At 43.8% G+C, this 15542-nt stretch overlaps 3 protein-coding genes and 1 long non-coding RNA gene across 4 annotated transcripts; 3 read left to right on the top strand and 1 right to left on the bottom strand.

Moving 5' to 3' along the window:
* Positions 1 to 1531: 1531 nt before the first annotated feature.
* Positions 1532 to 2774, bottom strand: LOC135630947 (AP2/ERF and B3 domain-containing transcription repressor RAV2-like). The gene has a single exon (XM_065138276.1). The coding sequence runs from the start codon at positions 2698 to 2700 to the stop codon at positions 1684 to 1686; it is 1017 nt and encodes a 338-aa protein (XP_064994348.1). The 5' UTR covers positions 2701 to 2774; the 3' UTR covers positions 1532 to 1683.
* A 3462-nt stretch (positions 2775 to 6236) lies between these two features.
* LOC135631778 (protein SUPPRESSOR OF K(+) TRANSPORT GROWTH DEFECT 1-like) lies at positions 6237 to 10442 on the top strand. Its single transcript, XM_065139657.1, has 8 exons — positions 6237 to 6994; positions 7553 to 7658; positions 8260 to 8458; positions 9286 to 9354; positions 9454 to 9528; positions 9662 to 9760; positions 9844 to 9999; positions 10082 to 10442. Exons 1-8 carry the CDS (start codon positions 6517 to 6519, stop codon positions 10205 to 10207), a joined length of 1308 nt encoding a protein of 435 aa, XP_064995729.1. The 5' UTR covers positions 6237 to 6516; the 3' UTR covers positions 10208 to 10442.
* Positions 10443 to 11627: 1185 nt separating this feature from the next.
* LOC103976673 (CASP-like protein 4A4) lies at positions 11628 to 12785 on the top strand. The gene is made up of 3 exons (XM_009391966.3): positions 11628 to 12114; positions 12191 to 12326; positions 12404 to 12785. Exons 1-3 carry the CDS (start codon positions 11801 to 11803, stop codon positions 12584 to 12586), a joined length of 633 nt encoding a protein of 210 aa, XP_009390241.2. The 5' UTR covers positions 11628 to 11800; the 3' UTR covers positions 12587 to 12785.
* A 350-nt stretch (positions 12786 to 13135) lies between these two features.
* On the top strand, positions 13136 to 15493 carry LOC135631779 (uncharacterized). Its single transcript, XR_010494500.1, has 3 exons — positions 13136 to 13785; positions 14221 to 14666; positions 14762 to 15493. It is a non-coding gene; the product is annotated as an uncharacterized LOC135631779 (long non-coding RNA).
* The last annotated feature ends 49 nt before the right edge of the window (positions 15494 to 15542 follow it).

Below are 15542 nucleotides of genomic sequence, written 5' to 3'. Positions count from 1 at the left end.
TTTTCTTTTTTTTTTTTTCTATCTATCTAAAGTGACTTAAGCTTTGAAGGGATCAAATCGGGCTATTCCTGACCTCGGTGTTTTATAGGATCTCGGATGACACATCAGGAATTAGATAATATCTAGATTCCAGCGATAGATTTCTCTTTTATCATTCTCGATGTCTGACGAACTTGGAGTTAACACTGATCGAGCAATATGCAGAGTCATCTTTATACTCTTTGAAATTTGGCTCAAGAAAACGAAAAATATAAGTTTTTCTTTGAGAGGTGGTATAGATTCATGATATGAAACAGTGTTAATTGACTCATGACTAATAGAGAATATATTGGTCTACGTAATGCGTCAGCTACTCGCACTTTGGCCAACCTTTTTTGACATGCAGTTGATCTCTCATGATACTGTACTGTAAGTACGCGGAAGAACAAGAACTCAGATCTATCCACCGGTGGCAGAATCCAACATATCGTTTGGTTCAATAATCTGATGCAGTTGTTTGCGGTCCCAGAACATGGCTTAATATCTAGCCTGGCGGTGTTGTTTAACATGAAGAGTTGTGAGAGTTGACCATCGTCTACAAGGCCAGTAAGGTTGCACATCCTCTTCGAGGATTAACATGTTCTTCTGCTGGAGATCAGTGGTAGAATTAAGTATTGTTTAGTTCCTTGTGCAAAAGACAACTCGGTCATATGTTATGAGATTAAATATATAGGTTTACAGCTGCAGATGCCATTTAAAAGTGGCCTGTGTCGTTCGGATATCCTGTGAATGCTATTAACACCCACACCCACCCATCAAGACTTCCACCTTTTCAGACATCCAATGTCAATGGTCCGTTAAAGGAGGCAAACCCTAAGAAGAATTAGAACACGAGGGCAATATTCTAATAGAGAAGCACATAAGGTATTAATTGACCTGCGGCCAGCTATTACCACTGCCTTGGAGTGGTGGCTACCTCATTCGACCATAAGCCTTCTGCTTGTTGTTCACTGATGTATCTCCTCCGTTGACGAGATGAAACGCAGTCGAATTAGGAATTAGGATCACAGAAAAGAAAACAACCGAGGAATATAATTGTTTTGCATGCCGCCCAGGAACAGATGCTGATTCATATCTACGAGGAATATAATGGAGCGAGCTTAATTATTAATTTGGGTTTGGCAATAATATTCTCCTTCCCTGTTTCAAATCTACGAGGAATATTTTACTCGACAATAATCTTTTGCCTACATTCTGACACGCACAAGAAGCCACACTTTTGTCGTACCGGACACACTGTGCCTTTGAACTTAAAGCTTGCAGTGTTTAGACTTGTGGCTTAATTCATAGTTGTTTAAACAGGCAACAAAGTCATGAAAGACTTGTCTGAAGTGCATTGGGATCTCTGTTCTGGTCATTTGACTATAATTTCTGTCAAGTTAAAGCCCACTAGTTCAAGTAAACGTCAATTTGAATGTCTTGCTCGAAGGATACCCAGCTTCGTTCATGCTACCAAAGTCAATGAACTTTCAGATTTTTTTCTCATTTTAACTTAATTTTAGCAAGCCAATTCTCCCTAATAATTCATGGATTTACAAGCAATTAACACATAACACGATGTACATTCCTTTTGTGTTTTGTGTTGTTTCATGAAACAAAGGCGAAACGAAGAACAGAACGGGAAGAATTTGGAGGATAAAATCACTACAATGTCTCTACGAATGGCTTCTCGAGGGGCTTTGGCGGTGGAAAAAACTCCGTCGCCTCCCTTCCCCTCTTCCCTTCGCCATGGCTGGCCGGCAATTCTGATATGTTGACGCCGAACAGCCTAATAACCGATGGCAAGGATGGATTGTTGGCGACTGCACCAGTCCTGCAGTTGATGTACAGCTGCTTCTCCGGCCCGGTGGATCGCCAAAAACTGACCAGATCCCCGGCCTTCAGGCCCTTCTCCTTCACGTACCGGCTCCAGCCTTTGGTCAGCACGTAGCTCTGGCTACTGTTCCAATACGAGTACCTAAACCTCCACACCCGTCCACTGACATCCTCGAAGTTGAGCAGCACTCCCTTGCATGCGACGCTACTGCCGCTCTTCGACGGGAAATGCTTCTCGGCGTGATGCTTCGGTATCACCAGCCTGTTCAGCTTCCCGACGTCGCTGGGAGTGACAACCTTGTCGAGCAAGAACTCGCGAGCCGATCGCGAGTAGCCGGGTGTCTTCCTCCGGCCCACGGTCGTGCTCCGGCCAGCCCCGAAGGCTCGCTTGCTCTGCTGGAGTTCGTCACGGTACGTGTGCTTGCGCAGCATGTCCACGATCTCGGCCTTGGAGTGCGCGGCGAGGAAGGAGAGCTCGCCGGCATCGTCGTAGGCGGAGTCCGACAGAGGCCTGAAGTTGGTGACGGCGTCGCGGCCCCGGAAGCGCTGTGCAGCGACGTCGTAGGTGCGTGCGGCCTCGGCTTCATCGCCGAAGGTGCCGAGCCACACTCGGTTGTGCCTCTCGTAGATCTGGGCGCCCCACCGGCCGTTCGGCTGGGGGACGACGCCTTTGTACTGAGATGAGGTCAGCTTCCTCGACTCGGCTTCGGTTCCTCCTCTGAGAATCGGGTCGAGCACCACACTCGCGCCGCTGCCCATTCGCTGCAGCGCCTCCATCACATGTAGCGGCGCCTGTAGCCGCTTCTCCGAGTCGCTCGATGCCTCTTCCACACAGCTAGAGTCCATGGCTATGCTAACAACAGATGGTTTCGTACAGAAAAGCAAGGAAGAGAGGTTGGGTTGAATCCTTTGCAGGAGGACTCAAGGCCTCATATAGACTTCGATGTAAGCTTGTTGCGGTCAAGATTGATTGTGTGGCTTGCAAATGTGTATCCTTCATGTGACGTTCTTGAGGAAGGATGGCGTGAGTCAACTATGTGGAGGTGGGAGGAAGATTCCAGGGCGCTGTTTCCCTCTCTATCTCTCTGCTTCTCTTCTCTTCTCTTGTGGTGTCAAGTGAGAGAGAGAGAGAGAGAGAGAGAGAGAGAGAGAGAGAGAGAGTCGAATGGAGATGGTAGTGGGACCTGAACAGAGGCAAGTGGGATCGAGTGGGGTTCACATGAATGTTGTCCCATGTGGCCAAATGCATCCCCTGAGCTTTCGTTGCCGCAGCTGCTGACTGCCACATGAATGTCTCTCTCTCTCTCTCTCTCTCTCTCTCTCTCCAATTCTGCGCATGCATGCAGCTGCCTCCGAGATATGGTAATAATTAAATGTTGGGCTCATCTGCGAGGAACACATAAATGTAGGAGGTGAAACATTATCCATGTATTAATATTTTATTAGTGTAAATCGATTTTCCCATGTCAAGTATCACGGGTAGCTATGGTTGCTCTATTCGTTTGGGTTGCTCTCTCTTTATGACTGGATCAGAATCAGTGTTTCCATAGGTTCATATTTTTTACTGTTCAGTGTTTCCTTAGGGTTGAACGAACACCAATGGGAACCCCGGTATCCTCATCTTTTCTTCGACCTAATCTCGTAGAAACGGTCGCAAGTTGACTCGGTCGTCCCTCCTTTGGATGATGAGCCTCGTCGACCACTGGTGAAGTTGCTGACGGTGGGGAAGACGATGGACGCCAACATCTGAACCTACGATTACGAACTCGAACGCCTTCGCATGCTAAAAACATTTCAATGTACAACCCAATAGGTGTCTTAAGCTACACTGTCAAGATCATGGCCAACCAAAGCATTAAACCCAATGAATCATATGTTATCGTTCCCGAAAGGTAATACTTGATCATGGTGGCACTGTGGCACGTTGTGCATCAAATTATACACCTCGATTCTTGTAGATTGGTGATGGATTATGGAGAATACTAAAACCAAGAGATGACCCTACATCAAGGGGACCAAACGAGGAGTCAGCCCATCGTACTTAACGGAGAAGAGAAGTGTTTTCTTTTCCCATTTACAATAACCCAAAAAAAAATCGACGTGTTATAGTTTCATGGCATAAAAATACTTTTAACTCGCTCGATTAAAAGTATTTTTATGCCATGAAACGTCACATATCAGCATTAAGGATGACATGTATTTTTATGGCATATTTTGGTAACCTGTCATCTAACCACTATTCACGATCACATATCAACATCAAGGACAACACGTCATATCGTACCCCCGATCAACGCCATTCCGTAAAGATCGGACGATGCCAACCGAGTATGTTGTCGTCCCGCAAAGACTAGGACGGCGTCGACCGAGTACCGTGTCGTCCCGCAAGAGTCGGGACGATGCCGATCGAGTACAACGTCGTCCCGTAAAGATCGGGTTTGCGTCGACCAAGTACAACGTCGTCCCATGAAGATCGGGTCGGCGCTGACCGAGAATAGCACCATTCTGCAAGAGTCGGGACGGCGCCGACCGAGTACAACATCGACAATCATAAATATGATATGTATGATCGGTCCCCTGACGAAAGGATAAAAACCCTCGTGGGGCCGGTAACAAGAGGTCTTTGGCTCATTTTCCACCCAGTGCTAACAAGATCTTTGGAGAGGTCGAAGTCGGAAGCCCCCTTCCCGACCCCGACCTGTGTGCAGGGACCAGAGATAGAGAGGCAAGCGGCCAGCCAAGGGGAGCTTCTAAACTCTGAAGTTAGAGCCCAAGCCCGCCCTCACTGGACGACGATCCCTGCCGCTCGAGCACTAATGTGGATGATCTTACGCACCTGGGACCAAACCAAGCCAAGCTGACTCCCTCTGCCATGGCATAAAGGATTACTATCATATTGGCGCTAGAATGAGGGCCCGATGTCGTAAGATCGTTCTCAGCCAAGCAACATAGCCGAACAATTGGGCAACGAATGCCTCCTGACCCACTCGACTCCCGGGCTCGGGGAACAACTCCTGCCTCCCCGAGGTGAATGGCTCCCTGGCCACCCCAGGGCACTATTGGCAATTGTTCACGGACTCGGAGTTATCACCCCCGGGAATGGTTACTGCTCAACTTTCTACCTCCGCCAAAGCATTCCTCAACCTGATGCACCAAGTTCAGGTTCTAGTGAGGATAATGCAAAGTGCAAACCATCGTTCCCCTTGGACAGCTCCTGACACACTCATGCACGTCGCAACGGGAGTTGCCGCCTCCTGCACTAGCGCAACCTCCACCCTCACTAGCACCGCCTTTGATCCCCCGGTAGCTCACAACGACGGATGTCATCTCCTCACCCGAGTGACAGTTGAACCCGAGGCCAATCCCCATGCGCAGCATGCGAAGCCTTCGACACCCTCCAATAGTCCCGAACCCGACACATTGTCGTCCGACTCTCTCCGGGCACAACTGCGCTCGGTAAATCGACGCCTAGATGAGATTTAGCGAGAGTTCCACAAGTCCAAAGAGGAGCTCGGTGAGGCCTCTTAAGGGGGATCGCTTTTCACCCCTGAGATTTAGGACAAGCCAGTCCCACCGAGCTTCCACCTCTTGATTCCACCAAGCCGTGCTGATTCCCTCTGCCACAACGTAAAGGATTACTATCACTTACCGAACTATTAAAATATAATTGACTTGCATAATGTTAAGTATATCAGACTTCATAGCACACCAAACTATTTCTTTGCTCTCACTATATAAGAAACTTTAAAGGCATATAATCTCACTAGGGAAGTGATACGCATGCTGGATCATTCAATGACATCAAACATAAGATGAAATCGGACTAAAAGCCTCCTCAAATTCTAGTTGTCTAAGTGAGTACTCTGAATCGAGTCTAAATAACATCACATTTGTGTAGCGTGAGCTAGAAATCATGCTAAAGCATGAGTTTTGATGCTCGTTTATTGATTAGAGGAATGCAAATTATTGCTTTCAGATTATTCTTCCCTTCCACCGCATCATTTTTTTCCCATTTTTAATCCACCATTTCGATCTTTAAAGACAAATAAATATTATACATATCACATGTAAATAGAGAGTGCAGGATTAAAATTTCAATATATTTATGCTAATAATTAATTTTCATTCTCGACGCAAAATCGAGATTTCGAAAAAAAATCTTTACAATAAAAAAAAAAATCACTTTTTAATAGAAAGCGAAAAATAACATTTCATACATAAATGGTATTGTTTTATTTCACGTGTATTCATTGATCAAATGGGGGTAGACGAAGCATCGCGTTCTGCAAGGGACCCACACGCGTGGGATAGCCGCCTCTAATCAGAACGAAACGGGTAGATTACTTTGTGCCGTATAGATCGAGGCATTAACCCCATGTAGTTCTCCCACCCGGCCGTCTTCGTTCTTTCTTTCTTTCCCAAGTTGCCTAAAAACGAAGTCGTCGAACCCTTCAAATCTGTCCATCCCCATAGCTCAACCAGAATTGCCGATCGCAAATCCACCGATCCGAATACCCCTACAAAAATTCGATCTTGAATCGATTTATTAGGCTTTGCCCTTTCTCGACTATCGGAGAATTGGATCGATTTATAGGGTCGATCTGATAAGGTTTGTGATTTCTTGGCTCTCGGAGAGAAAATTTTGGTCGGATTGCTTATTCGATGTATAGCAATTTCAAAGAGCAGGCGATCGAGTACGTGAAGCAGGCGGTGCAGGAGGACAATGCCGGGAACTACGTCAAGGCTTTTTCCCTCTACATGAATGCCCTTGAGTATTTCCGCACCCACCTCAAGTACGAGAAGAACCCCAAGATCAAAGAGGCTATCACCCAGAAGTTCACCGAGTACCTCCGCCGCGCGGAGGAGATCCGGGCCGTGCTCGACGAGGGCGGCTCCGGGCCTGCTGCCAACGGGGACGCGGCCGTAGTCGCCAGGCCTAAGACCAAGCCCAAGGATGGGGACGGCAACGGCAACGGCGGCGAGGACCCTGATCAGGCGAAGCTCAGGGCCGGGCTTACCTCCGCTATCATAACAGAGAAGCCCAACGTGAAGTGGAACGATGTCGCCGGTCTTGAGAGCGCCAAGCAGGCCTTGCAGGAGGCGGTGATCTTGCCAGTCAAGTTCCCCCAGTTCTTCACTGGTTTGTGTTCTGTTGCCATCTTTGAAAATGTAGCTGTAATCGATGCAATCCTATCTTGCTGATTTAGTGTTTCGCTGAGAAGGTGTACTAACAATTCATTTGAAATTCTGAATTAATGAATCCATTTGTAATGCTGACGATGAGAAGGTGTTCTAACAATAAATTCATTTGAAAATGGAAACATATCTAACTGGTAATTCCTAATGATCCTTTTGGATTGAGAGAATTGAAGCGACTAGATAAGACCATTGCCTGTATTTTAGCTATGTTTCTCCTATGGGCATGGCCCAAGCGGTGTTAGTCGTTTATTGTGAGATGTACATCGAATCGATCGGTATGGTACAGGAATAAACTTGAGATATGTATTTTCAATGGTAATAATTAGGTTTTTGGTGGCTTCTGTTTTGTTGCTTTATTTTGTGGATTAAGCCTCTTATATATACATCTGTTGTGGTTCTTTACTTTCTCAATTTAATTTTTCTTAACTAATTTGAGACCATTCTTTTATTGCTTGAATTGAAAACCAATTGATCAGAAAAATCCTTTGTTTACTTGTAGGAAAGAGAAGGCCATGGAGGGCATTTCTTTTGTATGGTCCACCGGGAACTGGAAAGTCATACTTGGCAAAGGCTGTTGCAACCGAGGCTGAATCAACCTTTTTCAGGTTATTTTCTATCAAGAAAATATGGGTCAATTGAACTGTTGAAAGAGAGGAACAGAACTCTATTCTAGCAGTTAGTATTCATGTAATCTATGTTTTTTTGTATTTGTCCTTCCTTTTTTTCTTTTCTCATGGCGCTTGTTGTTTATACATTTCCCCTCCCATTCTTTAGAGTGTTTGTTTTCGGGACCACTATCCCTCATTGCAAGCCAGATCCTATGGTCTGAGCCTTTTGAGCTAAATATGTTGCTCTATTTTGGAGGAGAACTTGCTTTAAAGCATTACATTTCTGTAATGATTTGTTTTGCTTCTTTTAGTATGTTCTCCTTTGGAACTTGCCAGTTTCTTATATTTCACTTGAGTGATGCATTTTGTGTTTGCATGCTCAAGGAATATGAAAAAAATAGTTGGCTTGCTTATGTGACTAGTGGTTAATCGCCCAATATCTTTTTTTAGTTAAATTAGATGCATTTGAAAACAATATTAATGCTTCTGTTAGACTTGCAGTATTATTTACCTACATTTTACCTAATTATTGTCAGTAATTTAAATCATAAGTATCTGAACAGTGCAAGGATGTTTACAATTGATTGAACTGTTGCAGTATATCTTCATCAGATCTAGTCTCAAAATGGATGGGTGAAAGTGAAAAGCTAGTTTCCAACCTTTTCCAAATGGCTCGTGAAAATGCTCCTTCGATAATTTTTATCGATGAAATTGATTCTTTGTGTGGTCAGCGTGGAGAAGGCAATGAAAGTGAAGCCTCTCGGAGAATTAAGACAGAACTTCTTGTGCAGATGCAGGTAACTTTTACACAATATGTGTTGAATGTGGATCTTCTCTGAGTCTTGATTGTCGAGGGTATAGAGCATAATAATGTTTTTGATTTGTGATCATGGTAATATCTCTTTCTATATTACAAGTCTCTGTCTCTTTCTATATTACAAGTCTCTGTTGGTAGTGTAGGGTAACTTGACAAAGGAATCATTGGAGCTGCTAGGTTGTTCAAGTGGTCTATGATCTTCTTTTATCCTTTTGCTATTAAGTATTCTGGGCCACATTGGACTTGCCAGACATTGTACTAATACGGTATATTGGTATGCACTAGTTTCTTGACTAACAAACACAAGCAACAAACAAAAGAAAAAGGAAAAAAGGAAAAAAAGAAGAATAGAGCAAGAAAAAAGTGAAAATACTCTAAGCTCCTCTTCTACTCTGCAAGATGGGGTTTTGGCTGCTACCAATCTTGTCGAACCAAAGGAGATCGGAGCTAGGGCATTAAAATCTATTGATAGGGTTAAAAACACTGGGCCAGGCTCTAAAACTTCCCGTAAACTTGCCTATGAGTGGTTTTGCACGTATACCAGTTATTTGCTCGGGTCAGTGTATACCTGTCAGTGCAGTTGGGGCCGATGAATGTTCAAATCCTTGGTTAACAATGTATTTTATATTCTTTTTGTGTACATAATACTTCTAAAACAAAAAAAAGGTAAATCTGAATAGTATCTATTTTTTGCTGTTCCATACAGTTAGATGCTTGACATTAGAATACAAATTGAAACTGGAAAATGTGGCTGTCTTGTATCGCCCACTGTTGTGACCTATGCTATGTATGGTTCTGTTATTGCAGGGTGTAGGAAACAATGATCAGAAAGTTCTTGTTCTTGCTGCCACAAATACTCCCTATGCTCTTGATCAGGTCGTTGGCGTAGACACTTCTACTATTAGTTGTTGCAGCTAATTGCTTTTATAGTCTTCAGAACCATCATTTATAATCGTTTGTAATAGTGAAGCACAGGCTATCCGACGGCGTTTTGACAAGCGGATTTATATCCCTCTTCCTGACCTAAAAGCCAGACAACACATGTTCAAGGTATTGTAAATATGACCAGAACACTGCTGGAAGTCCCAAGGATCAATTAGTTGGCAGCATTTCATGCTCCCTGTTCTGTGGCATAAAATCTCAGTAATAGAGAACTCATAAAGCTCTTATGCTCCAATTATAGGTACATCTGGGAGATACCCCTCATAACTTGACTGAGAGCGACTTTGAGAGCTTAGCTCGTCGAACCGAAGGATTTTCTGGTTCGGATATCTCTGTTTGTGTAAGTGGTCTTTGGTGAACTCTTAGGGGGTTAATCTTGCAGGGATCTGAATCCGTAATGTTTTCTTGCTTTGTTCCAAACAGGTCAAGGATGTGCTTTTTGAACCAGTTCGGAAAGCTCAAGATGCCATGCATTTCTACAAGACTGCTGATGGCCTGTGGATGCCGTGTGGGCCAAGACATCCAGGAGCCATTCAGACCACATTGCAGGAGCTCGCTGCGAAAGGTCTTGCAGCCAAGGTGCACGATCTGGCTATCATTCTGCTCTCTAGTTCGTTTGGTTATCTTTGGCATATCATGTTTATTTCGAGCAACTGAACAGATCCTTCCACCGCCGATCTCAAAGACAGACTTCGATAAAGTACTGGCCAGGCAGCGGCCGACCGTCAGCAAAGCTGACCTTGAATTGCACGAGAGATTCACAAAGGAGTTTGGAGAAGAGGGCTAATGCATGAGGTATGTGATGGTACGTTGCAATCCTCAGAGATTGTTTGCTCCATAAGAACTCTACATGATGTTACCGGGATCTACTTTTTCTGGTGTTCGCTTCACAGCAGCCTTCTAAATAAGTGTTCTGGTTTGTACCCCTGGTGGCCTTTGGTGCCACCTAACTGTCCAAATTAGTCAGCTCTTTTGTACATGTAATTTCTGTGATCCTTATGATATGAACTTTGCCTTTTTTTTGTTTTGGCGCAACAACCCTTGCCTTCCCCATCTATTTTTCCTCGTCCGCCTGTATGATGCTTTCGTGCAAGAGGTTTCTGTTCTTAGATCTCTTGGTATTCTTTTAGTTATTGCCGAAAGCTTGGATCTGTATCTTGGGGCTGCTTCAGTATCATCATTGAGCACATTTAATATTTGCTGAGCTCGTAGTAAAGCCTTAAATCGGATGCTTTTTGGACATAATGTTTGTTTTTTGCACCGCACCCAAATGACTTGGCAATTTCGTGAAGTACTCGCCACTTTTCTTTGAACTGCTGCAATAGCAGCATGGTTTAGACTCTTGACCTTCGTTGGGAATGATCATTACTTCTCTCACCTACTCCCACCTTCATGAGATACTTTATCAATTTCAAGCATTCTTTTTCTAATAATAAATTAACATAGTCTTACGTGTTTATCAGCAGGGATTCTCACAGGTCAATATGGGAAGTGGAAGCTTTAAATTTGTGCAAATATCACATCTTAAATAATGGTTGGAAATATTGAGACTTGCCCACATGATTGTTATGCTCAAATATAATCCAAGTGGCAGTGAATGGTTGATGACTTGAGAATGAAGCTGGAGAGCATGTTTTGATCCCATTAATATAATCATCCATAGGGGGACTGACTGACTCCAAGCAGTCAATTGGCAAACTCCCTCAGACAATTTACTAATATATTTCTTTCTTAAACAATATTTTAGCTGGAACGCACGCTACAACATAGTTTTGTCCCAGTGCTTCAAATCTCTACTCCATATCTTTCTCTCTACTCACGGCATCACCTTCTCTGGTCTTCATCTACAATCCTGCCTTCTTCTTCCAAAGCATCTTAAGGCTGCAGCGGCCTCGGAAGAGTGCGGTGGTCGATCCTAATAAGAGGAACCACAAGTCATGCAGCAGTTTGTGGATCTCCTCTTAGCATTCGGACTTAATTTGGCATATTTATCAAGGCAAATAAAGCACCTTAATCGTTTATTAACAGTTATTAGTATAATGGGTATAAGAGAAGAACCATGATTAAGTGCTCTTGCCCGGCATGCATGCAGTGCAACAACACGATTGAACCTTAACAAGCTTCAACCTTATCCTGTGTTGTTACTCTATGGGCTGAAGAGGATAGTTCAACCCTGCAAGCAACCTTCTTAATCATCCAAGCCGAAGAAGACCAATGAACCTTCTTATTCCGAGTGCCAAGTCTTCTTCCCGGTGGAACAGTCAACAAGGGGCGCAATCGTAATAAGATAATATACAACAAAGAATAGGAAGGAGCCAGAGTCAATGGTTTGCAGATTACTTCTTCTTCCACTGTTCTCTTCTTCGGCCTTGGATAGATCATGGCGAGCGGCGGCAGTGTTGTGGTCACCCCGGTGGCCGTAGCGTCTCCCGCAGGCCAAAACCACAACTTATACCACTACCTCTCCCCGTTCACTGCCACCACCACCACCACTCCCTCCCCTTACGTCAACTCCTCGACCTCCGCCGCCCACTGGATTTCGCGGCCGTCCCTCCTGCGCCACCTCAACCTCCTTCTCCGTCTCCTCGGCTTCGTCCTCTCCTTCGCCTCCTCCCTCTCCCTCGCCCTTCCATCTCCCCAGAAAGCCAGTGGCAGTCGGCGACCCTTCAGCTTCCAGCACCACCCCGAGTTCAGGTCTCACCTTCCTCTCCTCTTCTTCTCGACAAGATCATCGAGATACGAGAACTGACGTTGTTTGGTCCGATCCAAGGTACTGCATCGTTGCGACGATCATCGCTTCGCTCTACTGCGCCCTGCAGCTGTTCAAAGGCATATGGAATATAGCTTCCAAGGGATTCCTTGTTCCCGAGAAAGTCTCAGACTACATCACCTTCGTCTGGGACCAGGTAACAACACCACAAGTAGGTTTGAGGACTCCGATCTGATGCACTGCTTCTGAAGCTCTGCTTTCTTCGGCCAACAGGTCGTGGCTTACCTTCTCATGTCTTCCTCCTCGGTGTGCCTGCTTGCCACCCAACTCAATACCCCGAGTAGGTTCCGAGCCGCAGCTATCGTTTCCACTACTGCTTCTTTTGCGGCCTTTCTTGCCGTTGCCGCGTCGGCTCTGCTCGCGGGTTACAGGCTCTGCAAGAGGATTATATGGTGATCTCTATACACAGGAAGAGGACGATCGCACTGACAAAACGAGAACGGCAACCAAACGACATGTTCTTATTCCTGGAAACTGGAGTTTTATGTAATTAATGTAAAATGAATTGAGATTAACAGTGAAAGTATATAATTATGTGCTCGGGAGGTTGATAGATTTTAAGACAGATTTCTGATTAATTGATGGGTGTTCAGCACATCTTATTGGCATAATCAAGTCCTATATATATATATATATATATATATGTTTGTGTGTATATATATATAAATATAAATATATATATATACACACACACACACATATATATAACCATGTAGTTGCTGAACTCTTTATGACCCGCTTCTTCCGAATTCTTATCCGGTTGTTGATTCTTGAAGCACACGTTCCTTTCTTTACTTCTCCCCCTTTGATTTGATTGAAGCTGCTACGTATGGAGTTGAGATTGTGGTGCTGTTCGTTGGTTGGTTGAAGGAGTTAAAGAATCAAGGTCGTCTATGTTTCCCCTTTGATTTATCCTGTTAATCGCTGGATGTATATGCGACCCTATGTGCTTCGGATAAGAATTAGGCGTTTGTATTCTTGTAGGCTTTATGTCAAGCATGTGGTGGGTGCTTCTACTTTCGGGGGTGGGGGGGGGAAGAAACCATCCTGTATAGGGGACTGGATTCTGATGAGCTCATGTTAGACTAAACCTCTTTCTGCTTTGCAAACATGTCTCTGTATTCGTTATCACTGCATGCAGTTCTTGAATTGAGATTCACCTCCTTGCTTATGAACATTCACCTGTTCATTGGATTTGGGCAGAACACTTTTGTTTTTTTTAATCAGAGTACCCCTGGCATGCTCTTTTCATCCATTCGTCGTCGAATTCCAACATATCAACTTTGTTTGTGGCATGTATTTTTGGTGAGGAAAGCATCTCATGCTAGGTGTTGAGTGATTAATCATATGCCAACCAAGATATCTAGTGCAATTTGTGGATTAGGTTTCTCAGTTTAGATCCTCTAGGGATTCCATTCCAAGTTGTAAAATATTCTGCTGTGGGTTCAGCGGTTCAAAGGTGGTCTTTGAGCTTGTCCTTCCATGTCAATAGAGCTGACTGCATAGCAGGGTTCTCAAAGTACAACATTGTGCCGTAAGAGTTCTCAAAGCACAGCAGTTCAGTGTTGCTTTACCTCGTCTTACTTTTTGTTAAGGTATGTTACCCCATCATCTATAGGATTAATTTTCCAACTTGGCTCCCTTTTATGGACCTCTCAGATTTTTCTCATTTGAAGCTGAAATTTGATCTCATCGATCGAAAAAGATCAGAACACAAATCACTAGGATTAACCAACCCTTTTCCTTTTCAACTTGAATGATGACATTTTTTATTGGCTGTATTGAAGGTTGACCTCCTCAATGAGTCTATTCTGATAGATGTTAGCTCATGATTATCAAAATATATTTCTTCTGTTTTAAATACTTTAACTGGGGATATGAAATGCAAGAAATGTGATTTATACAAGCAGAACATTCATGATTTGTTGGTAACCTGCTTAATTCTCTCAATGCAATATATGATCGAGTGTTGTTGAGTGAGCCATGGAATGCCTGTCTCTAATAAAGCTTCATCGAGTTGTTATTTTTAGGATTCCTCTCGAGGACATCAAGAATCAGCAGGATATCTGCACCTGAAGCTGCTTGATTATGTTGGAACTCAATAATGTATAATCTAATAGTGGTTGTATCGAGAAAACATGCCCATTTGGATTTCTGGCCTCCCATCTTTTGGTGCATTCTTTATCCTTCTTCGAAGCAAACTTCAAACAGGCTCGACACAAGAGCTTATGGATGCATTTTGATGCAAGAGTGGAGTGCCATTAGTTCATAAGCATGACACTGTGAAAATATGCTTTGTGACCTTTTTCTCTACGAGGGCTAACTAAATTTTCCTCCCGAGATTGATTATTTGTGTGATTGGGGCTGGTCCTGTTTGCCAAATACAAAACTATTTGCACCAAAGGAGGTCCAAGAAAAAATGTCATGGAGCTGCTGTTGATCTCTGTTCTGAGTAGCTTGGTAGATTAGCTTTTCGGTTAGTTTTCTTCTGCTAGGTGCACCAAAGTTCCAATTCCCTTGCATTCCATCATTGCCGTACTAAAAGATCTCTTATGATTATGCTTGTTGCAGGACACATCTTGGTGCTGCCATTTCCAGGTGTTTTTCTTGGCTTTCTTACATGTCCAAGTGTTGAATTGACTGATAATATGCATCGCCAGTTGCAGGATGAACCATGCATGTCACTTGATTACTCTGTGCAAAAGAGCCTCGGCTGTTGGAATGGAATGGGTTCCAGTAAGGACTAGTACTTGAATGGATGGTCGAACAAAGGTAAAGATCTGCTGGTGCATGTGCTTCTCATTTTTGATGTTGAACTGTTGCAAGAGACAGAGTGGAAAGATGCATGCACACAACTATGTTGCAATAGGGAGATGTAGCTGATGGTAAGCAGCAGCAGTTGACATTCGAGTAGAATGTCAAGCAAAGCAATTTATACGTAGACCGACACAGGTCTCATGGCAATCATTGGCACGTTAGATCAAACTCAGCATTGATGTGTTCTTGCCACCAAAACCCGGTCCTGTTGTTGATGCCACTCATCATGTTTGTTGATGCCTCTCTCGACTGTTGATGGAAAAATTTGTGGGATCCAACACAAATCTGATGTATACTTTTTCTTTTATTTATACCCTGTTTGCATCCATGGTTCTCTGCAAGAAACTTTAGCCGGTCTACTGCTTACTGTTTGTTCGATCGAGTTCATTTTAGACTGCCCCTAAAACATTGTTCTGATATATTTACTTTTTTATTTGTATCATATTTAAATCGACAGTTCAGTGTAGAAAACTTTGGCCAGCCTACTGTTTATTTGTTCCGAGTTCAGTGCACCTGAAATCTTTTTCTGCTTAGA

This window comes from Musa acuminata, chromosome BXJ3-2 (genome assembly GCF_036884655.1).
Source record: "Musa acuminata AAA Group cultivar baxijiao chromosome BXJ3-2, Cavendish_Baxijiao_AAA, whole genome shotgun sequence".
In the NCBI taxonomy this organism is placed as follows: Eukaryota; Viridiplantae; Streptophyta; class Magnoliopsida; order Zingiberales; family Musaceae; genus Musa; species Musa acuminata.
The sequence above is the reverse complement of the archived record's forward strand: the minus strand, read 5'-3'. Positions and strand labels throughout refer to the sequence as shown.